The sequence below is a fragment of the Cuculus canorus genome, chromosome 15 (genome assembly GCF_017976375.1).
Source record: "Cuculus canorus isolate bCucCan1 chromosome 15, bCucCan1.pri, whole genome shotgun sequence".
Classification (NCBI taxonomy): domain Eukaryota; kingdom Metazoa; phylum Chordata; class Aves; order Cuculiformes; family Cuculidae; genus Cuculus; species Cuculus canorus.
In genome coordinates, this window is record NC_071415.1 from 12,533,403 (window position 1) to 12,558,612 (window position 25,210).

Below are 25,210 nucleotides of genomic sequence, written 5' to 3' on the forward strand. Positions count from 1 at the left end.
ATCCTTTCCTGAATATAATGTTCTGCATTTTGCCATCTCCCCAATTTGCTTCGATACTGTGATCCTTACCTGACAGCGTCTCCCTGGGAGATGACGCGAACCATGTTGATGGAATAGATTTTGAGAAGGACAGAATCTTTCTCCAGGTTTTATATTTTATTGCCTCTGTGGAGGAAACCTTTGCTTTGAGGATCAGGGAGGTTGGGTTACTGCCTCCTCTGAATGTCAAAGTGCTCGAGTTCTGCGCTTAATGTGATGCTTAATCTTCTTACTGCCCAAGTGGGGTGGCCCATCCAGTGCATTTTGTGTCAACGGTAGCACCTTGTGTTCAAAGATTACCTTTGGTCAAAGATTTTTGGATGGTTTTACAGAGTATTATGTTTACATTAGAGATAGAGGGGGAAAAAAAGGAGTTTCAGAGAGTTTAGTACTTTGCCCCCAGGTCTCCCGGCAGTTGTTAGCCAGAGCGAGAACAAAAGCCAGGTCTCTGCTGCAGAACTAGGCAGCTTATTTTAAGCGAAGTCAAGAGACTCACCAGGAATAAAGATGTGGGCTATCTCTGCTTGAAATCCTATCTCCTTCGTATTAGTTGTTGCACAGTGACTTTGTTTACACCACTTTAAAACAGCCTGACCAGTGAGAGTTTGGGGTGATTTCATTCTAATAAGCTTACTGTCAAGAGTTCTTGGCATTACTACGTGACTGTCTCTCTTAAAAGAGGAGAGAGATTCGTCTGTCCTTGAGACTTAAGAGCAAGAGAAAGGTTTGGTTATTATCTCTTTGTCCAGTAAATCCTGATAATGTGTTGACAGGAGCCCATGTTTTGCAGATGTTTTCCCTGTATCTTCAGTAATTATAACTATGACTTCAGCGATTTTTCAATTTGCAGTATCAGTTTTTTGTTCAGCACCCAAGAGCCTTTGCTTTATTCATCTTTCCTTTTGGTAACCAGCTGCGTTTTGTCTCTCACTTGGGGGCGGCATTTCCCTGCTGCACATCAAATCCAGTAGAAAACTGGTTCTCAAAGAAGTAGCAGCTCTTGCTTTTTTGATGAAAAACACCCTTCGCTGCTCTGTACGGAGCAGTGCCCTTCAGTCCCCGGGGGCTGCAGTTTGATGGGATGCTCGGGAGCTCAAGGCCCTGGCGATGTGGGACATCTTGCTTAAAGGCATTTGAGTTTCCTGGTTTTCCTCTCCTTGCTTGGGGTAAAATTAAGAAGGACTAAATCACGTGGAAAACCACATAAGCTGTGGCCTGAGACACATGCTTTTCATTGAGCTGTAAGCCTATCCACGTACTATTAATTATGTCAATAAATGATGGTCTCTCTTTTGCCTGTTGCAGCTTTTCTGGGTGTCACTCACTGCATGTAACTGTCTGAAACGCTCTCAAAAGTTATTGGTGAATTTTCCTTTCACCTTTGCATCAGACTGAGCCCCCCAGTCCAGCTCTTGTAAGGTAATATGGTGGTTTTGATGCTTTTGAGACAACACCAGACTTTATTTGTAGCTGTTATTTCCCAGTTTAGAAAGGATACGCATTTCATTTTATAACCAGGAGAACTTTGTTGAGAACAGCAAAATTGAATCTGTAAAGCAGCAGGGAAATTGTTTAGCGATGTCTGATACTAAACTGTCTTCCTGGTTGTGATCTCAACTGATGTGATTCTCTAAAAGATCAGTAATTTCATCTGCAAAACATCGGAATATTTTAAATTAGAAAAGACCATTTAACCCAGTGTAGTTTTGTAGCGCACTTCGGAGATGCCGGAACGATACCGGACCGCTCCCAGTTTGCAATAATGGTGTGTGAATGGAGTGAGAGGGTTGGGTAGTGTGGTATGAATGGGATATAACTTTAAAGGATAAACAGGCAAATGCATGCATTAACTGTTGAAAGTTGAATCCCACGGGTGAGGTTTCAAATTGAACACTGATGAAAATTTCATTTCAGCTCTCACAATATTTTAATATGCAGGATCACAGTATGCAAATAAACTGAAGCCAAACTGCAAGTGGCTGATGAGTTACTTCTGTCTCGGTCTCTGCCACCCCTTAGTAAGCTGTCTGTGGCTTTTGTGAAATCAAAGTTTTCCTCCTGTTTTCCCTACAAACCACAATCTTATAAAAAAATATCTTTGTGTGCGAGGTAATTAAGGATTGCAGCCTTCTCTTCAAAATGTTCTCAAGGTACTCCCCTGTTGTTCCATGTAACTCATCAGCATGGTGCCCAGAGCTATATGCTTTAAGAATTATGATTGAATTATAAGGGTTACAATCAGTGCTTTCCTTATCGGAGCTGTCCTGGGAATGCAGCCATGTTCTAGGTTTCTTCTGTATTTCAGCTGCAGCTTTGATACACTGGATTTTCCTCGTGTCTCCTAAATCTGATAGAAAGAGGCGATACTGTGCTTTTTTCCCTTCTTCCCCAGCTTATGGCAACAGATAAGATAACACTGGCTTGGACTCTGTTATAGGTCAATTGCAATTTAGCCACACATTAAGGCCATCCAGCTTGAGCCAAGAAGCTTCATCTTATATCTTCTTTTGCAAGTGATCAGATAAATAAGTCACTGTGAAATTACCTGGAGAACGGGGGGCAGCCAGCACAAGGAAACAAATTATTTGGCATATTAGAACATACAAGATGCTGTATTTCTGTGATTGGATGCCGATATATGCTTGTAAATTTAAATAGTGTGTAAACTTTCTCAAAGAGGAGAGGCAAGAATTCATCTTAGAAGTTGATTAATTTGAAATAACTATCAATTAACGTTATACCTAAATTTGCCAGTTATCGCACTTGACTTGAATTCGCATGCAACTGTTGCATATAAAACACTGCTAAGGGTGTCTCGGGTTTCAGCGTGCTGTAAAAATGCCACATTTTGCAGCTGTGAAGCAGCTCTGCCAGGCTGAACCTTCTCCTCTTCCCCTCCCATGCGGTGGTGCTGCCCTTCCAAGTGACCCGCAGTTGGGATTTATAGCCATGAAAGCGCAACCCTGGAATAGGCAGCTGTGTGTTTTCTCAGGTATTTCACCCTGATGAGGAAGAATAAAAATGACTCTTTTTAATTTGAGGTAGTGAATGTGCTGCTTTTTTCTTTCCCTTGTAAAGTACCTACATCATATTAATGTAACTGTTCAGATAATCATGTTTTTTGATGAAAGCGTAAGACTGAAATGATGTTTCCAAATGAAGGTTGTAGTGATTTATTCCCTGTATGCAGCACACATAATTTTGCTTCTGTAACTCTTTGAAGGAAGCTTTAATTTTATGGCTTTGGCCATTGCTACTCCTGTGCTGTGCAGTACCTATAAGCTATTTAATGTGCAACATTGAGGAGTAAATTAGTGCAGGTCCACAAAGAGAGCGCTTCAATTTGCTAATTGCTTGTAGAGCAGAGGGTGTTGTTGTGTAGAGAAAGACTATTCATTAGAGATTGAGTAGCTAATTTTTCCTCACAGGCGAGTCTCACATTTGAGCTGCTTGCCTTCCGCTTGGGGCAGTCGGTTCTCGTTCAGCCCCCGGAGGAGAGTCTGGGGCTGTCGATGTGATCGGTGTTAACACCTGTTTTATAACCATCAGATTGCTTTATTTTCTTTCATTAAATGTTTTCTGACCAGCCTCCTCCAGCATTGTCAGTGAAGGCCGACTTTTGGAAGGTATAGAAGATGAATTACCGATGCAGGGAAGCAAGCTAAACATTTCAGAAATGTCTCCTTAGGAGCCGAATCGGTTCCTCTCCTTGGAAACTGGTTTCTGTTCCTCTTTCAGCCCTGAGCTGCGGTATCCCGGTGAGGCCAGAGCACAGGTTATCTTTCCTTTCCTGTCACTCTCTTTTGAGGATGACAGTAGCATTGACAGTAGATTAGACTCTGTTGTCATGTAAGATGAATGTTTTGAATTGACAATCCCTTTTTTTGGAGGCTTAAAGTAATTGACTGAATACTTGAGAGGATTTTTTTTTTCCCCCTGCTTATGCTGCTTATTTGATTTTCTTTTACCTTGTGCTGCCTTCAGTGCGCAAATTGGACTTTGCATGTGTTTGTGTATCTAATTCTTAATATCTGTTTGCTTATCAGATTTCTTAATGCTCGAGCTTAGTGATCCGTGGGAATTTAACATGTGTATTAAGTAATGAGAATTTCCTTGGAGCTTTAAGTTAACTTTTATGCATAGACTGAAAATTCAACACACAAGTCTCACTGCTGAGAGATTCCTGAGATACCAAGGTTCATGCCTTCAATCAAAAAGCCTGCAAACGAGAGCTGAGCTGCGTATTGGTAGGGCATTGTTTTTCCCAGTGGAAAACTCGGAGGGACTGACAAACTGCTCCAGCATTTGGTTCCGATCCCCTCCTGTACCTTCTGCCGCAGGGGCCAAGGACCTTTGCCCACCGTCTCCCTCTCAGCCACCCAGAATGGCTCAGGCGCGTTGCTTATGCTTTTGTTGGCTGCCAGAGATAACTGAACCAAGAAATCCAACAGTTTGCTCCTGAAAAGGTAAATTCTAAGAGGCAATGGAACCGTGTTTCTTTCAGGTCTTTCCTGGTAAACGCCTGGAGTGGGGCTGGGCGCTGTCAGGCACTGGTCCAGAGCCCTCTGCAGCTCCGTCCTTCCATGACTGTGGTGGCTGGCAGCTCCTCCGAAGCACTCTGATTAAGTGTGATGTGGGGATAAGTTCAGGGCCTAATTTCTTCTTCATAATTAAAAATGTGTGCATCTGTCATGCTGTTGGTGATTAGGTTGTATTTTCTTGTGGCCTAGAAGGAATATGGCAGTGAATCACTTTGCAAGCAGCTGTCCTCTAACAGCTGAGCTAGGTTCAATATTTGATTTAAGCTAATAAAAAGTCTGGGGTAGGGCTAGTGTTTACAAACTGGATGTGATAAAGCATTCAGATCATCTGTTTCATAGCCAGGCAAGAGCGGGCACAGGGGATGCTACCAAAGGTTTGGGCTTTGTCTTGTGCTTCTGCGCCTGCCTGCGTCCCTGGGCACGAGCTGGTCAGGAGGGTCCTGGCTCCGGTCTGCAAGCACATCCGACAGGATGGAAGAGCCTCCTTGTTTCCAGCTGTATTGTTGTAGCAGCTCTGAATGCATTAAATATGTCCCTTTAGCTCCTCTGTGAGAGTCGTAGTCAAACCATACGTTTAAAAATCCTTTAATCTTCATAAATCATTTCTTCCAGCGATCTAGCGAGTTTAGTTGCTGTTCTCTGAATTCCCACTAGTTAGCTACTCTTTCCCTTTGAGATGAGCTGCCTGGAAATAGGAAAACCTACTTTGTGATTTAATTCTTATCTAATTGCTTCTCCAAATCATATCGATCTGCGGTTACCATGCTGCTGATTTTGGCTTGCTGTCCAGATTTGCCTCTAGGTCTCCGCTTGCATAGCAGCTCAAGAGGTTTGGTTATTTTCCCCAAGCCATATTATATATAAGGTAAATTATGGAGTAATTCCTGATTGTGTTTCCGATTTCTCCCATCCCTTTGTATTATTTCTCTAAAAGTTTTTGCAGCCTCTTCCTGAAATAAAACGTCAGTGTCTTTTCTGTCCTTTTTTTTCCCTGTATTTTATCAAGGTCTTGTACTTTCAAATGCTCTTACACCGTCTAGTGAAAGAAGTTCCTAGGATGCTGTTGTCTTTATATTATAAAGGAAAGTATTTCCACTGTGCAGGTGACCAAAGCTTGGCACAAGTAGCTCGGTTTTGGAGGTTGCCTCCTTGGAAATTCTCTGAACCTTGCTGACCAAGAGCCCTGAGCATCGTATGGAGCTGACCCTGCTCTGAACTGGCCTCTTCCAGTCTGCATTACTCCGTGATTCCATAGAAGTCTGAACTGACAGGAGCCTGAACAGGGAAATGACCCTTGAATTCAGGCGTGGTAGCTGCTGTAAGCGAGTATGTCATTCTTAATGGCTCTTCACATTTAGTTTAGAAAAGGCAAGAAATTCACAGCTAAAAGTTGTATACATCTTCACATAGATGAAAACTGTTAAATATACAGAAAAGTTGCCGGGGATTGATCAAAACCACTCAATCTGGGATGTTCCGCAAAGGGTATGTCAACATCCCTTGGAAACAACATCTTTAAGGGAGATGTTTTCTAATTCTTCATGTGACTCTTTTCTGGCTCCAGCCTGCTGATCTCATTCTTCCTGATTCAATAGTAGTGGGGAAAAAAAAGTCTTCCCTAGATGTCTGCAAATTTATAGTCTCCTGCTGTTTCAGCATCAAACTCAGTGATTGGTTGGAGCTGGCATCTCCCGTGGTGTTAAATTAATATGTTTCATTGTCCTGTGCCAGGTCCCAGACTTGTGTTAAAACTCTTTTCCATCTTATCTGAATGTCTGTTCCTTAAATAACGTCACATCGTCTCAGGCCCCGCTCAGAACGTACCTGTAACTTTTTCAGTTTCCGCTGAGCTCCGGGGTCAGGGATGTCTTGAACTGTTTCATTGGTTGCAATATTGAACTTCTGCTCTGCTGAACCCGAAGACTGTAATTTTTTTTTGTTTGCATTTCAGTGCAGTTAACAATCAAATCTTAATGTTTTCCTTCTCGTGATAATAAACTGCTTCCTATTTGTCTCTGGTTTGGATGTAGTACTCAGAAGACCCATTTCATGTGTGGCGAGAGATTGTTAGAGAGACTCCAGAGGGTTTTAATGAATATCTGCTTGAAATTATGTGAATTAGTTGGTAGGCAAGGTTTTTTTTAGTTCTTGTTTGTTTACATTGTTTAAATTAGCTTCTCTGTCATCAGTTGTGACTGGTTTGGGGGCTTTCTGCTAACCAGAGGAAGGCAGACTACAAAGTGTTGTGAATTAAAAGATAGAGGAAGTAGTAACACTCAAATACTATGTGGGGCTTCTCTTACCTCTGAAATATCTATGTCATTTAAAATCCTTTTTCATAGACAAACGTGAAAACTGCCTCTCTGAGTCACATTCCCATTTCCTCCCAAACAGTACAGGGAAAACAAGGAATTTCCAATCTGGTTTGAGATTTTTTTAAATCTCAGATTTCCTCCTAAAACCCAAACCCTCTTGTACTGGGACCTTTTCTCACAGAAATTCAGGAGGGTTATCTTCCAAAGAGGATCTGCTCTGTATTCTTCCACAACAGTTTTAAAGGCTTCTGAAACCAACTCTTTGCCCCAGAACTTTAGCAGAACATTTTCTGTGCAGTTTTCCTCATGCACAGACGCACCATTCAGGAGCTGTAGAGGAAGGTGCTTCTTTCTCTAAAGTTAAGCTTGGCAGGATTGGGTGGGTTTTAGACCATTCTTTATGAGACTTCCAAAGAAATGGAGAGGAAGCGTGGTTCTCTGACTGGACCGTGGGATTGAAATTTGGGATAGCTAATCCAGTGGAATCCCCCTCTGCAAGAAACGTCTTTGTTCTTGTCTCTGTAGGCTGCAGGCCCTTTGGGACACGGCTGTCTCATGGAAGGGGACGGTGACGGGAAATAACAAGACCCAATGCTTATCCTTCCTTGTCAATGCCATGAAAATTATGTTGCCTTTGGTGGCTTTTTTGGTTTTGAGGGAGGAACATAGTGTTATTATATGTCAAAATATATGTCCTGGACTTAATTTCCTACTTTTTTTTGTCTTGAAGGCTCAGCTGTCTCAAGTTCTGGAAGAAGTGGGAAATCATAAGCAAAGAGCAGAGATGGTAAGTGCTCATCTTTTGGGGCTTTTTTTATTGTTTTACAGAGCAGGAACTCATGCAAAGCGTAGTTCAATTAAACAGTGGATCAGTTCCAAATGTTTGGAAATGAATAGCAGATAGACATTGTAAAAGTTTGTATTTGTCCTGTTAGTCTTGGCGTACTTTTTCTCCGTACTCACCTGGAACAAACATTGGATGAGATCTAGTGGTCTGTCTTCTTCTTTATTATTTTTTTTTTTTGGCAATTTGCTTTCTGTTTGTTAGCAGTTTGAGATCAGAAGCGAGCATGTAATTTCATACTGAATTAACTCCTTTCTTCGGGGGCCTCAGTCTCAAGTGTACGAAGGACAAGCAGATGAGATGTGACAGAATTACCACAAACCAGTTTTCTGTAATGTCGTTAATTTTCTGCTGGGTTTATCTGTTTTATTGGCATTTCCCTCAAGGATGAAAACTAATAGAGGCCACAAAACCAGGAAGCAAGGAGGTTTATGTGCAGTTTCATGACTGTTGTGTATGATTCTTTATGCTCAGGAATAAATGAGGTGTCAGCATTAAGCTGTTTGGTGAACCAATGTTTTTGCTAATGGGCAAGTTGTGGGATTCCTCCAAGTGTTTCTAGTCGCGAGAAAAACCTGAGCGGTGGCCAAGATGGTGATGCTTGTTCTATAAATGTGTTTTACACTGGGTTCACTTTGTTCTTAATGAAAAGATGGGCGTGCATCACTGCCTGATGAGTAGGTGCTAAACAGTTCTCTGCTGTAAAATACAAATCATGAGCTACGGTGCTAACGCTGAGGTTTTAGCCTTGTGCCTAAACTCTGCTCGGGCACTGAAGAGCAGACCTGCATGCCCTTACTGTGCTATTAATAGATTGCCATAAGTCTGCTAGTTTCTTTGTTTCTGCTTTTTAATCTGTGCCCCTTGCTGTTTCATCATCAGATTTTCTGTCATGAGAGTGTTAATTGAGTCTGGTTCTGGGGTGGTCTTAACATTGTAGGCAAACATTTTTGTATGCTCAGCCAATTTTCTGGTGACACAGGTCAGAACTGGTATTTCCAAAGAAAAATGAATGAATCCTATTTGCCATCTGATTTCATTACATACTGCCTTGTTATAGTTTTAAATTCTATACAATCCATTTTGTGTTGTGCTCACTGGACGTATCAGAGGATAAATTTGCTGTTATGTTTTAAATGTTTTGATGTGTGGTTTTTTTAAGCATTTCAAAATTTTTCTTTTAGCCTCGTTAAGCCCGGGTTTGGAGCTGTTTGTTTGCCTTCAAGAGTTTGGCGTATTAAACAGGTTCACAGAGAGCTGGAGAAACTGGAACTTCCAGCGTTAAAGCATTAATTGGTGTTGTGCATCATCTATCAGCAGAGGATAAAGCAGCAGTCGGTGTTCAGTGCCTATTCCCAAGGGTTACTCAGTAGAAAACTGCAGGTCTTGTGATCTTCAAGTAAAAAGCCAACATCAATCTCACATGTTTAGGCCGTATTCTGTAGCGCTTTAGACAATGGATCGCAGATTGTGAGGTGTGGGCTTTATTCAGCATTTTGAATTTTATTCGCTAAATATAAGAAAATGGCTTCAAACAGAGGAAGAGAGACTTTTTTCCTCTTTTTCCCCTTTGAGGAGAAACCTGACGCTATAGCTCCTTCTTTTCACTGGTGGTAGATGATTCTCTTCCATCCCCACAAGAAATCTTCCTGCTAGGCAAAGGTGTGCAGCTTGTTGTCTTCTACGATGTTAGGGGAGGCCAAAGGTCTCTTCCCTTTGGATGAGGCTGTTTCAAGGGCTTCAGTGGTTATACCGTCAGCCTCGCTCTCCTCCCTGCCATCCAACAAAGTGTTCTTTACGTGGGGTTTAGAGTTCCCCTCCAGATCCGTCTCTCAGCTGGGTCTGGCCTGATTCTCAGACTCTTTTGAAGTTGACCAGCAATTGTTTGCCTGATTTGGCTTCCTGGCATCTCACCTTCCTTTTCACCCCTCTTCCCCTTTTTCACCCGTGATCTCCTGATTGATAGTTTGATGTCAAGGCTTAGCAGCTGGGGGGATGCAGAAGGGCTCGTCCTGCTCTGGGTGTTGACAGATGTGGATATTGCTTTTCATCAGCCGTTCTTCAGACGTGCTTATGGCCCTGAGTGAAACAGAATAAAGCCGTCAGGTGCTATCATGCCGTCTGATGGGTCTGTGGGCTGCTTCTGGGATAAATCTCCTTGGAGATGACATCTCTGCTGCCGCCCTGAAGAGTGCTAATGGCTTTGCCACCCTCCCGGAGCACTGGCAATGAAGCGCTGTGCGCTGGGGCAATGAACTAACTGATTGGATCTCACTGACGAGTTTGGTGGGAATTTCTTCTGTGTGATGGGAGCGTCTTAGATGCCCTGGTAAATAATTCATTCTTTACATAGCAATATTTAAAAGTAAAATACTTGTGGGATAAATCTGGTGGGATCGTGGCCTCAATAAGAGAATATCTGCGTGCTCTGTGTCCTTGCAAGGAGATGGTCCTAGTTCAGGGAATGATGTCCACAGGGACAATACGAGGTGAAGGTTGGTGTGTGCGATAGGGACACTGTGCTGGGCCAGGGCATGAGGTCCTGCCTGAGAAAGTAGGATGGACTCGCTGCACTGACTGCCTTTGGCTGCACCAGCACCTGATCATTGCTTGTTAGCTGAAAGCGAGTTTACTACTGGAAGAACAAATAAAAGGAAAGGAATTTAAACATCTTCAGCTAATTGCAGCTGACAAGACAAAGGCAGTTTGACTTTCCAGTATTAATTAGCAAACCCATACTAATTAGCTTGTATAAGCACAATTCATGCTTCTTTCCCTAAATGCAATTAATATTGCAACTGAAGACATCTCTGGGCTGTGCCACTCCATCATTAACATACTTTGCCCTAATTAAGCACGGCCAGTAGTGGCTGGAGAAATGAGTTTGTGATTAGAACCATAAAAAATCCTCTAATATTTTACATCCTTCAGGGAACTTGAACCTAGAATTTATTTTGATTTAAGAAAAATTACCCTTATCATTGTGCTGTGTAATTATAACAATGAAACTTTGCTTTTTCTCTCCCTCTAACCCTTTGCTTATTTATTTTTCTTTATTCACAGTTTGAGTATGTTCCCGTTGTAAGGGAACAGTGCCTACCCAGAGAGATGGTACATAACAGAGTCACCAGGCTGATAGGGCTCAGATGACTCTGTTGTCCCACGGGTTTGTGGGTATTCTGTTTCTTTCATTTACCGGAAGAATGTTTTTCATTGTGAAGATTTTTTTGGAGCCTAAGCACATTCCTGCAGCTTTTGTGTATTTATGTATGCTTTTCTGACAATTCTATCAACACTGGAAGTTTTCTTTATCGAGGTTAGTGCTCCAATACTTTTATCTCCAGGATAAGCCAGGAGATTGCTCATGGAGTTCATGCATTCGGTTCCCTGTTTCGTGGTCCCAGGATCTTACTGCTTCTGATTCGTTGGTTTAATGCTCTACTGACACAGAGCTGAGGGCGTCACTCATACCAAAATATTATTTGTAGAAAATGCTTTCCTGTTTGTTATATTATTTTTCTTTCTCTCCCTGAGGGAGGGAAGCAGAAGTGTGGTAGGTTTTCTAATTTTTATTTGCCTTTTTCATCTCTCTCTGTAGACGGGAGGAAATTGTTTGGCTCGAGTTTGCCATCCGAGCACCGGCTCTGATCCCTGATCTTACGCTTTCTTTCAGTCTGGTTCTGTAGCAGGGGGCATTCATGTCAAGATTTTTTTTCTCCATCATTAATCCCTGAGGGAAGTCAGCTTGGTATTAAAAAAGTATCACCTGTATTTTCATTGCCCTGAGGTGCTCTGGGTATCTTTTTGGCTTTCATCTTCAAAAAACAGCTTGGCCCATGTGGGCTCTGAAATCTATAGACTGCTCATTGGAACAAATTATATTTCACCCTCCAGCAGATTAAAAAGGATGGATATAAGAATCAGAAGAATTGCTTAGCAGGGTGAGAGGCAAAGAAGATTTGAAGTCCAAGAATGTAGCAGTCACAAAATGAATGGTATAAGTTGAGTGTCCTTACAGAAGAAATAAAATCACCTTAAAAATTAAAATAATGAATGTCCTTTGCCTTGAGTATAAAAGTGTTGGTTAACCCTCTGCAAAGAACAAGAGACCTTTTTTTAAGGGCAGCAGGTCAGGAATCGTTAAGGAGCCAAATCGTGTTCAGTCTGATCGAAACCATAATGTTTGGGATTAGCTTAAATGTCAGCGACTACCTACACTGATGGTTATCAGGAGATGTCATGAAGACAAAGGAGAATACATGAAAGAAAGCAACTCAGAGAACACTGTGCGCGATGTGGGTGGGAACCAGGTGTTACCTGGAAGGTCAGATGGAAAAAAATTGCAAATTTGGGAAAACCGCAACAGGCCTCAATACCCAAAAAACAAGAGACCCACACAGTTCATAAACCATTTGCATTATTACTATGACTTCACTTTCCAATGGTTACCAGACCTCTAAACTTTTAAGAACTGTGACTTTTGATACTTGAGAGATGCCTGGTGAGGATAAAAGTCCTGTTGCATTTTACTTTAGGGGAGATAATATGAAAGAAGTGAACATTAGTATACAAAGTATACAAGTACATCTGCCCTGGATAACTTGTCAATATAGTTAATTCTCATTTAAGAATTATTGGATATAAAGCAAGCAATACAACAGACCAGGCATGAGAACAAAAGTGGTGTTTGTTAGTGGAAATGAAAATTCTCTGTGTTATCTACAATGGGATGGCAATTAAATGTGGGATTAGAGTACGTAACCATAGTGGTTACAAATGAAAAGGAAGCTTTGCTGGAACATCTATAGAACCAACAGGTTGGGAGGGAACAGGAGACAACCGACCGGTGCAGGAAGTCTCCATCTATCTAAAGTACATTTCATCATTTCCGAACTGATTTAGTAAGATAACAGCAAACCTCCTTAGCGATTGACAGATCTCACCCTAACATCTTGCGTGAGACAACCAAACCCAAGGCAGAGAGGTAGCGTGGCACTCAGCTGAGCAGAACCACGAGCGCAGCAGTAGTGTTAGTAAGGCAATTTTAGGGAAATGTCCAGTTCTCAACTCGGAATGAAAACCACGAAACTGGTTGTAAAGAGGGAGCAAAAAGAGGCTGATCCAGCATGAAATGATATAGAAACAGAAGGGTGGAAAAGGACTCCTTGATCATGAAGTCCACTCCTTTGAGGAAGTGGCAGCATATAACTTAGTTCATAAATTTATCAAGCTTTTGATGCTGCTTAGGTTGTTTGTCCCATTTCTGTCATTGAAAGCCTGCTCTGATAGCTGAAACCTTCCCAGTTCCAACTGAAAATATATGTGCAGTTAATGTCCGTTTTTTTTTCTTGTGCTAATGTTCTCCTTAAACTGCAGTGACTGTTCTTCCTCCCTCATACTTACGCTGTGACATATTTATAGAGAACAATTGCTCTCTCCCAGAATTTCGTTTAGGTTAAACAAATCAAGCTCTTTCAGTCTTCTCTTAAAACAGGCTCTTCAGTCTCCTCATGAATCCTGCAGCTTGCTTTAAATCTCTTCATATTTTTCTGCCTCTCCTTTGAAGTTGAGTAACCACAGTGGTCACGTCATTCCAGCTGATGTTTCAGCAGTAGCTTCTACAGAAGTATCTTCTACATCCAGTACAGGCAGGTCCGTCTCTGCCCGAGGGGTAGCTCAGCTCTTCCATTACAGAATCGCATTACCCATGTCCACTGCTGCATGGCACTGGTGTTCATCCCGTCATCTGTTAATCCACCCAGCTCTTTGTCCTCCTCTCTAGTTTCTGACTGATGAAGACTCTAGGAGAGGCTCTACCTAGTGTGTCATGCACTACTGCATTTCAATTCTGCTGCAGTTCCTTCAGTTTTCACCTACCTTGTTTCTTTCAGAGCTGTTTATGCTCCTCTCTGATAAAAGCCGCCCTGCTTTGTGCTATCAGTAATTGTGTTTATGCAGTTCTATTTTATGACCCGAGATCTTCACTGAAATTTGTTTGTTTTAAATATGATTTCATGATCAACGCCGGAGATGCCTTTTTCTTGTATGAGGGATTTTTACTCCAGCAGACCTTGTTTGCTGTCTGTACTGTATATACAGCAGAGCTTGTTGTTCTGTATATACTTCACAGTGTTTGTGTTATTCTTTACTTTATCATGTGGTCTTGTTAATTTAGAAATGTGGTTTGTTGGAAGAAGGAGAGTGAGTGTGCAGGAGTCATCGATGCTGTTTCAACTTTTCTCCCTAGGTTTTTACTGTAGAGCTTTGCTTCTCCTGGTAGACTAAACCCTAGAACGAAGGGATGGGAGTATTCAGTCACTCTTCTCCTTGCCCAAGCCGAGAGCGCTCTCTCAGTGCCTGTTGTAAACAAGTGCATTAAAATTAGTCCTTGCTGTTCCCCATGGTGTAGGAATATAGTGAGCTCTGAGGAACAGAGGCAAGATTTCTTTTTGTCCTGTCTTAGCATGGGGAATGAACGGCCGCAGTTGGTTGTGTTGCATCTGCTCTACGTTCCCTTTTAGAAAATTCATGTTCAGCGCACAAAACTGTGGCAGCGTCAGAAACATCCATTGTGTGTTGACTGTGGGCAAAGCGGAAAGAGTTGTGGAAGCTTTGGGACGCTGGTAGGTGAGTGCTAATAAACTGCTTGTAGACTGGAGAGGCGGTCAGTGCATTACACTTGTGCATGTTACTATCTCGGTGCTATTTTAATTAGGTTATAAGAAGAGACTTAATGAGTCAATTCTTCTGGCTTATCTCTGTTTTAAAAATCTAGCCAGGCACATGGGATCAAATAGTACATTCCTTTCAAATTAAAAAGAAATAAACGGTCTGTTTAAAAGTCCCATTACACAAATGAACCTGCTGTTGGATCCATTAACCTGAAAGTTTTATGGAACTTGACAGCACTGTTTGATTTCACCAGGACTGCTTTCATTTTCTTACCGAAGGCGATAAGAGCTGACGTGAGGTTAGGACTTTCAGAAAGAAGAAATATAGCTGCATCAAGTGCAGAGCTGCCTTACCGAGAGCTCCCTGTGGGGCAGGTGCTGCCGGATTGCGGGAAAATAGTTTGACCCAAAGCTGACTGGCAATTCAAGCTCATAAGGGATGCAGGGACAGTGATCTGGTTCTTGGTCCACCATTTGGAGAGGACTCCTTGCTGCAGGTGCACCCGTAAATCCAGAGCTGTGCTGACAACCCAAAAGGTTCCTTTTTTGGTAAAAGAGATGATAGCGACTGCTCCACTTTTCCGCTTGGAAATAGGCTGAGAGTTGATAATGTGCTCTTACCTTCACATTGCAGGATTATAATTGGAGTAAGAACTCGGGAGAGAGAGAAGCAGGCAGGGCTTTTTTCCCTTCAGTTGTTGAGCAGAGGAGAGAGGTGGTTCGTGTTCCTAATGCTGTGCTGCAGTTAGCGTGGTCCTGTTGTCGCTGCAAAATCTGAGTTCCACTGAGTTGGTACAATACAATGAGTGGGGCAGAGATATTATCAGAGGCCTTATTATAGTGGCAACAGCCTTGAGGCACAAAAGGCATTGTTAGTGCGCATGCAAGCACTGTGCTTTTCCAGGCCACATCCACCCTCACAGGGTCTGTAAGAAGTTTATGGGCTACCTCAGCCTCACGTGGTTTGATTTGGTTAAACTAAAATTTCCTGGAGGGTGCAGAGGCTCCTTGCTATTTTCAGTGTTTTGAGAGATTGGGGAAAATAGGATGAGAGGTGCTGGATACCTCTAGGGTTCAGTAATTTCTTCTATTTTTCTGCCTTTCCTGAAAGGCAGGTTGAAGAAGCTGTAGAAGAACCACGTGCTTCCAGTGCACGTCCAGAGAGGGAAAGGAAGACTTGGTCTGTTGAACAGGTGTGTTAGGATGGGACAAAGAGATCATTAATCTCCAGCTGGGTTGTGACAAGCATGGAGACCCGTTTCCTCCTGCTTTCACAGTCTTGGAAGTTGTACCTGCCTCAGAAGAGGCTATGCTTAGAGATCTGAGCTGAGAAATGCCGTTCTGTAGGCACAGTTTATCCTGACGATGAGGGAGAATGAGAGGATCTCTAGTTATGGGATGGAGGAGGGCATTGAGAGCATGGTCAGTGGATGTGCCTGTAGCTCAAAGGTAGCTGGATGCTTTTCTTCTTGCCCAGGACTGGCTTTGGATGTACAAAAAGAGAGATAAAGGCCTAAAAAATGAAGTTTCAAGATCGTCTTAGTCCCTGCACTGACAGCCTAATCACCTTGCTATATTGTTTTGCTTTCCATCTTTTTGTGTCTCAGTGCCCTTAGAAGAGCTTGTTCCCAATGTTTTTTACCTTTGGCTCTTAGATGCTAGGGGGAGGTGGTGGTGGTGGCGGGCTGGGGTCTCTCTGTCAGAACAGTGGAGTTCTCCAGCAGGAGCTGCAAAACCTAATTTATCCACAGAGAGAAGAAGATCATAGAGCAAAATTTTTCCTGTGACCTCTTGGTAAATAATGAATGGCAGTGCCCTGCCTCTTTGGAATCGCTTAATTGAGGCTGACAACCCTTTGTTGTATTACAGGATCTAGCTTGTCAGGAGAATTTTAACTTACGTATGAATATTTCATTAACCTCTAAAGACTGGCTGTTTAAAATCGAGCTCCTGCCAGGCCCTGTCCTGTTGAAGCTGTGTTCAGTGCTAATGTCATCCACCACACATCTATTACACCTTCCCTCCCTTCCAAGCTGGACCTCAGAGCGTATTGCTGGTGGCAGCAAGAACATGTTCGCCAAAGGTTAAAATGCCAGGTTTCTGTTTTGGCATCAGAACTGAACGTATGGTATTTGAGAGGGAATTGTTTTGTGCTTCTCTTCTTCCGTGATTGCTTCCTGGCAACTGATGGGGACCACAGGCATGATCCCAAGAGGCTGACATGGGCAGAGCAGTCTTGGCACGGCCCCATAACCTTTGCTTTTTGGCACCAGGAGAGACATTTCCCACTTTTTACACATTAAAAGCCCACTGCTTGCTGTCGCGTAAGGGCCTCAGGTTGGGTCATTTAGCTAGAAAACCTTAAATCTGCTTTTCCGCCTGTTCCTTGCGGAAGGGTTTGGGGAACAAGACTCCTCCAAGCATCTGCCGCTTTCTTGAAGGCAGCTGGGAGGCTCTGTTGTGGGAGCTGCTGCTTTCCCCTGGCTGGATCTCCTGCCCTATCCTCATGTTTTCCATCTCTGGGAGATCAAAAGGCACCTTGAGTATGGAGCCCTGCTGTCCCTGCTCTCCCTGCCTCTCTTTGCTGAGGCGGATCGGCCGGAAAACAGTGCTCCTGGCTGCGGAATTGGGAGGAGATGAATAGGAGCGAGAGCACTGTTCTTAGAAGGATGTTGAAGTGTACAGGCTGTGGGTTTTTCCATGTGAGCCACAGCAAGAAGATTAAGTTAAATTTTCAAGTCTAGCACTTGGTGAAGACTCCTTTGCTCTCTTACAGTATTAAGCAGAGATTGGCTCCGCTGTATTAATGTTAGGAGATGAAGGAGCAAAAATGGATGTTAGATTCCTCTTCCCTTTCCCCTTTGATCTTCCTAGGTGGTCAGGAAAGTGCAGAGATTCTTCTCCGGCTGTTTATGATGTGATGACTTTTCAACAAGAAAACTGATGAGGGGGTGAGAGGTGGAATTACAAGCTGCCGTTTAATGAGAGTTGTTGAGTGATTGCTCCAGCAACTCCTCGAGGGTCTATTTTCAGGAAACAAACTGTATTCAAACTTTATACGGAGGAGGTGTGACATCTTTGCAGATTTATTTGTGGCTCTGCCTGGGAATTACTGCTGCTAGCGGACTTCTTCCTAGCAAAAGTGCCTGCTCCTGCCTGAAAGAAGTGACCTCTTCTTGAGAGCAGATAACTCCATTGCATCAGTGCCGCTGCTGCACTGGATGGGGTTGCGGCACATTCAGTCCGACACCTTGACAGGTTCCCTAAAGGGATTGTTATGCTGTGTTTTGCAGCTCTAACCAGGAGTAACGGGTAGGAGGTGTCAGCCGTTTAAAGCTAATTACTCCAGAGTTTCCTTCTCTCTGTGGACACCAGCTGTTTCGCTCTCCCTGGTGGGAGGAGCTTTCGGTAGTAATTAAAGGGAACAGTCATCTGCACGCTGGTGAAAGTGGTGAAGCGCGACTGATAACAGCAGAGAGGCTCTGAGCCGAACAAACAGGGAAATTAGGTGATCCTTCTTCAGAATGAGCTGTTAGAGCAAAGAAGTTTTTTGGATGTGGAGCTATCAGGGATTTTTGTCGTGCGGTGGTGATGATGTCTCATAGCAACGCCTGGGAGTGTGGACTGGACAGGGTTGTGGCAAGATGGAGAGGAAGAGATTCCTCATCAGTACTTTCCTGTTGAAGCAAGACTTGAAATATGTAATTATACTTGAATAAACTCATGAGTTTAAATTGACATCTCCAGTTCCCTTGCTTTGTGGGTCTCTTGCACAGGATATTGGCTCCTCTACCCCTTGAATTTACCAGTTTTGTTCATTTTGAGCTCTGGGTCAACTTCCATCCTGCTGCAATGACCAGTGGTGCTTATTTCCAAGCTTTCACATCTTGCACCCATCCCAGAGTACCAGAAAGAAATAAATACAGTGTAAATTGAGGAACAGAGCTTAGGAGGACAAAAGTTGTGACTGGTATTGCACGTTACTTGCTGTTGACATGGATGGAGTTTGTGCTGGTGACCAGGGCAGTTGCCTTCAGAGCGTCAGCAGAGCATCTGTCCTTCAGACAGGATGACAGGCTCCTTCCAGAGCCCATTTGTGGTTTTGTACGTCCCACTTGTGGATAAAGGGGTCCCTGAGTGTCACACTGAAAGGGTCAGCTGAGCGTTGAGGCTGCTCAAATCTGCAGGAGTTTGTACTCCCCTTTGCACCCTCAATTGAGACACCAAGTCTTGGTTGGTCCTTAGTGCCTTGCTGCAGAGTATCAGTACTGTCGCCTTATCCTCTGGTCAAGTAACACCTATTTGCTGAGGGTTAAAAAGCAAGAGAGAGAAAAGAAATACTTTCCTGATTTTCTTTTTTCCTCTTAAGTATTCCGAACAGTCGTATTCGAAATGTATCATCTAAACACGGGTTAAGCACTTCCAGTTGGACATTATCGGTCTTCAGCAATCATCTGCTGTTGTGTGGGACACCCATGGGTGGCTCAGGCTCACAGCTGATGCTGTTCTTAGGGGAGGATCGAAATTTTGGGACCCTGAAGGCATTGGCCTTGTTTTGCAGAATAGAAACCGTTTCCTGTAATACCCTACACCACTGTGATCACCTATGGATACCATAGGATAATTGCTTTAAATAGGGTGTCTGTGCGTTTGCCTCTTCGGTCGCTAGCAGCAGGGCTGGGTTCCTCTGCGGTGGGGCTGAATTTGGCTCACTGAATGCGCCTGGAGTTTCACCAAGTCGCGCTGGTGCACCACAATGTAGAGGGGAGGTGTTTGAAGCAAGGCTGTGGACTGCCTGCGGATTGGGAATCAGAGGGGAGAGAGGTGAAAGCTCGTTAGAGTTCCCTTGAGGTAGATGAATTAGTTAATGACTATGCTGTGCTTTGAAAATGCAAATGGTGTGTCAGAGCTACATCTGATTATAATAATCAATCTTCCTTTTGAGAGGGTGCTGGAGATGGGGAGAGGGATGAGACTGGGGCTGAATTTTTAGATGGCACATCTGAGTTTCTCCACTGTCATTAAGGAAATGTGACATCACATGAGAGGTCAACGGAACAGGGGAGAACCCAAAGGTGAATTGGGGAGGAATGATCCATGCAAGCACCGGTGGCTCCTTGGCAGGCTGAAGTTAATTTTGTGATTTTGTGTCTTATGATTGTCCTGCCTGGAAAGGGAGGGGTTAGCGGCTGCTCCTGTGCGTGAGCTCACCCCACTAATAGGAAAGATAGAAACTGCCTCATAAGCAGGATCCTCCAGGGATGGGAGCAAGAGGAGGGTGGCTGCTGCAGGCGTCCAGCGGTGACAGCTCCTTCTCCCTTGGCACTTTATTCGTTTGTAGCAAGCGTTCCTGGTAATTACACCTCTTAATTTAGGAGAGCGAGTGGGAGAAAGGAATATAAATTTGTGTATTAACTTTAGAGATTGGAAATAGGGCAAGCGAACCTTCTCTCTGGGAGATTATATTTGGAAATGAAATAGAATGACATTCGGCATAAACTTGAAAAATTGCTCTCTTTTTGCTGCAACAGGAGGAGAAAAACTGCAATCCAGACTGCACTGGAGAGAAGCAGAAGTCAGCATATGTCCATTTTCCAGTCTGTGTGGGTCTACAATAATAGATGTGCGTGCATTTGTTTTTAGGAAACTCTTTGCTGCAAGATTGCTTCTGGCTCTGTCTTCTCAGTGATAAAAGCAGACCAAGTTTGTTACAGATGGGATAACCCATAGAGACCAGCAACTCTGATCCAGCTAGCCTTTGTCTTTAAAGAGGAGAAAACAATATTTATTGTTTTGCTTCAGCCAAGTGGGAAATAGGTAGTTCTACACCGCTTTTTATTGAATCTCTGATTTTCTTTGGGTTTGTATTTTCTGTTTCACAGTAGCATCAAGGCTTAATTTTCCCAAGCAAATGTACCAACTAATCCTGGGCTGCTTCTAAGTGGCGAGTGATATTTTGTTTTGCAAGTATTGTCCTGTTTCTTTGAAGAAGAGTGAAGTTCACCAAGAAATCTGGTGAGCCTTCGTTCCCTCCGTGTGCTTCTCTGGAGATGTTTTAGGGGAACAGCCTTTCAGAATGTCAGTGGACTTGGGCGTATGGAAGAGGTGACACTGCTTTTGCTGAGCAGGATGATCTATGGAAGTGCTCAGCATGGTGTCATCCTACTTTGTAGTGTGGCTGGACACCCAAATGAACTTCCTGGTATTCATGGATGTTGGTTTCTCTCCTGATGCCAGATTTGTAAGCTTGGAGAAGGTGGGAGGTCACCAAGCTTGCTGTGCTGGGGAAAGAGGCAAACGTATATCCTTAGTCACTGCTGCATCCTTTGAAGAGAAGCACAAATAGCGTCACTGGGATAACTGCTCTATGAGGCTCCTGGGGAACAGTAGTTCACCTGTTTTCACACCTTGGTGTGTGTGTCATGCTCAGGATCCCGTTTCTTTGTTCTTGTCTATTTTAGTGTACATGCTTCCTTTCTGAGTCTGCTTGGTTTTCATACGTTTAAATATTTATGTATTTAAATAGCTCCTTGAATTGTGTTGAGACTTGTAGTCAAACACAACCTCTCAATTCACCTTTCCGTGCTGGCTCCATGCAATTCAGTTCCTATTTATCTCTGCCTTTTAAAATCAGCTCTTTTGCTGAGGAAGGCCTTTCAAAGGATGTTGCATCAGCCCATTGTTAAATAAACCTTTAGACATTTATAATGGATTCAGCATTTCCTGCTTTTTACAGTTCCAAGAATGCTGAATGACGTGCAAACACACTTCATCAGGAGAAGATTGCTGTATCAGCCCCTCACTAAAATTCACTCATTATTCAAATAATAACTGTGTGTCTCCAGCATGTGTTCTGTGGAATACGTGTACATGATGTGGGCGACTAAACCAGCCCCTTTCTCAACAGGCAAATCCTGACTTGAAATACTTTAGATTTTGACTCCTTTTTGTACTTTCCTACCCAAAAGGAGGCTCGCGAACAGAGGTTTAGTCATTAATTGAGTGTATTGAAGTTTGTAAAGTTTTAAATGTGGACTGATTCGATGTAGAAGTTTAGGTCCCATGGTAAGTCTCATTCTGAAGGCGGGATGTGGACAGTAGGTCAGTAGGATGCTGTGGAAAGGAAGGCTGAAGCCTGCTGGAACCAAGTGGGAGGAACAGCAGGTCCACAGCATTGCGGGAATTTGGAGTGCTTCTTTTGGAGAGGACAAACGTGGATCAAATATGGATCAAAAATGACAAATTCCAGAAATATACCAAGAAAATCAGCTCTCTAAAGTAAAGTTTTGTTTCTTCTAGCTGTCAGGAGATGAATTTATAATTTTGTTTCTCCTGTCATCTCATGTATCTTTAAATAATTCCTGCAGAAGAGACAACCAGCAGAAAACACATTTCTTACGCTGCTGTGGGTGTTTGCTATGTCATTAACACTTGGAGGAGAACTACCATCTTGAAATCCTGTCCAGGCAGGTTTCAAAATAAGGCTGAAAGACGAATGTTATTTCATTTAATTAAACACTAGGTATAAATCCATCCATGTTCTCCCTTGTAAATAATGATGGCGGTATTTATTTTGGCAAGTGTTTGCGTTTCATTTCTGGGGTACTTGCGTATTTGTGGAAGTGGACATTCTAAAGTTATTCTCTATACTGGATGTGCCCTGATCACTTCCTGTTGAGAGCAATAAAGCTGGTCTGAAATTCATGCTGATGAAGTGAGAGTAGAAAATGTTCAGGATAAACGGGATCATTTTAGGTTGAGAGCAAGAGGCTCCGGTATGTTCTCAGAAGAGAACATCACATAGTCAAAATGTTAAGTACCCCTCTATGTGTTTTATTCACAAGTCATAGGCTCTGATATTACTCATTATTCTGCCTTTTCTAGAGTTGTAAAAACCTCGGATAACTGAAATAATAGCTTGTTTTCTTTTCAAGTTGCTGCTGTGTTCTCTCCAGTTAGGACCCGTGTACAGGGTCTGATCCTGGGCAATATTAACCCTGAGGTTCCTGCAGGAGCTATAGGTACTTAGTCTCTCTTGTGCAGTTTTCCTGATGAGTGATGCGGCGCTGTATTTGGGGACAATGTTCTCTCTCTGCTCTTGCTGCTTGTTAAAAAAGCCAGATCAACATAAAAGAGAGCTAAAGGATCCAAGCCTGACCGAGGTCATTTGTACTGAATGAGGGAATACAGCAATGAGCTGTAATTTAAGCAGCCCCATTCCCCTCTCTGCCGGATAATGGCTGCTACTAGTTTAATGTATTCCAGGTAATAAAAGTTTAACTCAGCCAGTTATATAAAATTATTGATAAAATTTGGAAGAGTTTAGGCAGGAATATTGAGTTAGTCCATAAAGCAGAAAATGCCTGCTGAAAGCGGCATCTGGTGAACAAGAGAGACCGGGACTGGAAATTAATTGAGGAAAAGGGATGCGATGGGAATTGGGCAGAGAAAACAGCAAGAGGAGATTGGCTCTTCCTCTCCTTACCCCTTCTGGAGGCCATTCGGTGCCATTGGTTCCAGGAGGACAGGAAGGAACAGACTCTGCCACCACAATGAGTCATTGCATGTTCATCGCCCGGTCCCTGAAGCTGTCCCGAGGGGCTGTGTCGAGGGGAATGATCTCGGCAACCTCCCCACCTCCTGGGCTTGCACATAGTGCTGAAAATTATGTAGAATGTGGGTTTGTATTCTATTACTGCCTTTCCATGGCTTGTTTTCCTCATCCAGTTCTGCTGCTGCTTTCTCTTTTTCTCTGCTTTCTGTCTTCCCTGTGTCATCCCAGGCTGAATGAGGCTTTGAACAACCTGATCCAGTGGGAGGTGTCCCTGCTTATGGCAGGGGTTGGAACTGGATGATCTTTAAGGTCCCTTCCAACCCAAACCATTCTATGATTCTAGGAAGATCCGGCTGGAGGAGCAGGTGGTGCCAATATCTGATACAGCTTTATATGGGTAAAGACACAAATAACATTTTTAATATTCTGGGTGAGATCGTCGGATAGTGCTGTTTTCCTCACTGAAAACCCAACACTTAAAGGAAACAAGCAGAATATTTTTTGAAAGAAGTATTTAATATCTTAATTGTTTTACTCTTTTTCATAAACAATTAGTGAGGTTTTAATGATAATAATTTGCTGTGGCTCAAAGTTGTGCCTTGGCCTGAACTTCAAACCTCCAGTACTTTTAATCCTAGTTGAGGGAAACGGGTCTACATCAATATTTAACTGCTGGGGCTAGTTTCATCCATGAAGACGTCACTGTGCCCTCCTCTGCCTTCTCACCTCATGCTCATCAGATTTTCAGTCTGGGTAGTTTTGGCGCTTGAAAATTAGTAGGACACAGAAATGACATAAAATGCCCTTACAGTCCCTGTACCCTTCCTTCCTCATTCTCCTTCAGCAGCTTATTCTTAGAAACCCAGCAGAATCTCATCATGCAGCTACTGAGCGTACCTGGCACTAATTTGTCATTGCTGTGTATCAGGCAAGACCCGCACGGATGCTTTTCCTGGCAGCGTTCATTTGACCGTGCGCGCATTCACTCTCCCGTCTCCTTTTCCCATTAAATACTCCATTTTTTCCTCTCGATGCAGCCAACACAAGAGACCCCAGATCACAATAGCAGATTACTCACCCACCCCCTCCATCCCCCCTGCTCCCCCGAGAATGTGACCATGATTTATCTGCTCATGTTGGTGAGCAGGTGGTGGTTGGACTCAAGGCTGAGCCCGCTTAGCTATGATAAATAACATATTTACCAACCCTTCCATCTTCAAATGCTGTCCACATGCAGTCCAGAAAGCGGCACAAAACTCTTAAATAGCAAATGTATCCAGGCTTCAGCAGACACAGGAAATGGGAGATATAATGAGTGTTTTCCTGCGAGGAGGAGTTTGGAATCGAAGCCTGCTCCTCGTCCCAGTACCTTTTATTCACATTCCTGGAATTATCTAGCATGCTTGCTTTATCCCCAGCCATCTGTGATGGGCTGAGCTGAGAGAGATAAGCTCAGTAATCAGAAAATTGAGGGAAGCATTTCTGACTGTGATAATCTTATCAAGCAGCTAATATACATTAACATTTGTACAGCCTGATGGTGCAGGTGGGCCTTTGCTTATTTTTTCTTCCTGGATGCCTTTTGATAGGCAAGGGGAGAATGCAGGACTTTGGGGTACTGAGGGAAATTTGGCTAAAGCCTTTTTTTACCCTCTCTCTGCTCCCTCGCTGTGGTATCCGAAAGGGGAGGGAGAACAACCCAACCATCCTTTTTCTGCCCTTTCCTGCTCGCAATGCTGCCGTGCTCTGTCTGTCTTTTCTGGTAAGGCTGGAAGGGCAAGGACATAATATGTCAAAATTTCAGTTCTGGCTGAGCAATATGACTACACGTGTCAGTACGCTCCCCTTCCTTGTAAAATAGGGGAGTTTCTGCCAGCTCAAAGTTGACGTTGCAATGGGATTTTGCTCTACAAGTCTAATCGGTGCTGCCAAAGAGAATGGTGTATTAATGGCTTGTTACCTCGATGCTGAGCACTGAACTCTCTGTGGTCACAAGTTTTGCAGCTATAGTTAGGTCTCGATTGCTTATAATTTTTTCTTGTAATTTAAAAATATTGTTTCTGTCAATAGATTTATTGGGGGAATTAGTCACCAGGTGCTAAAGGACACGTGGCAAAAGGAAATCCACAATCTGAAGGATGAGTGTGAAGGAGGTCTAAGCAGGGAGATGTTGCTAGAACAGAAGCTTGAGTATCCTCTAGGTAGTTTGTCGCTGCTTGTGCTCCTTAATAAATCATTTACTGAGA

The 25,210-nt window shown here is 43.3% G+C and overlaps 1 protein-coding gene across 1 annotated transcript in view; it reads left to right on the forward strand.

Annotated features, from left to right (window-relative positions):
* The window catches only part of MAD1L1 (mitotic arrest deficient 1 like 1), a 366,287-nt gene that overhangs the window by 169,591 nt on the left and 171,486 nt on the right, over positions 1–25,210 (forward strand). The window contains exon 13 of the mRNA XM_054081023.1: positions 7,626–7,682. Within this exon, the coding sequence (XP_053936998.1) occupies positions 7,626–7,682 (57 nt within the window). The remainder of the gene's footprint in view (positions 1–7,625; positions 7,683–25,210) is intronic.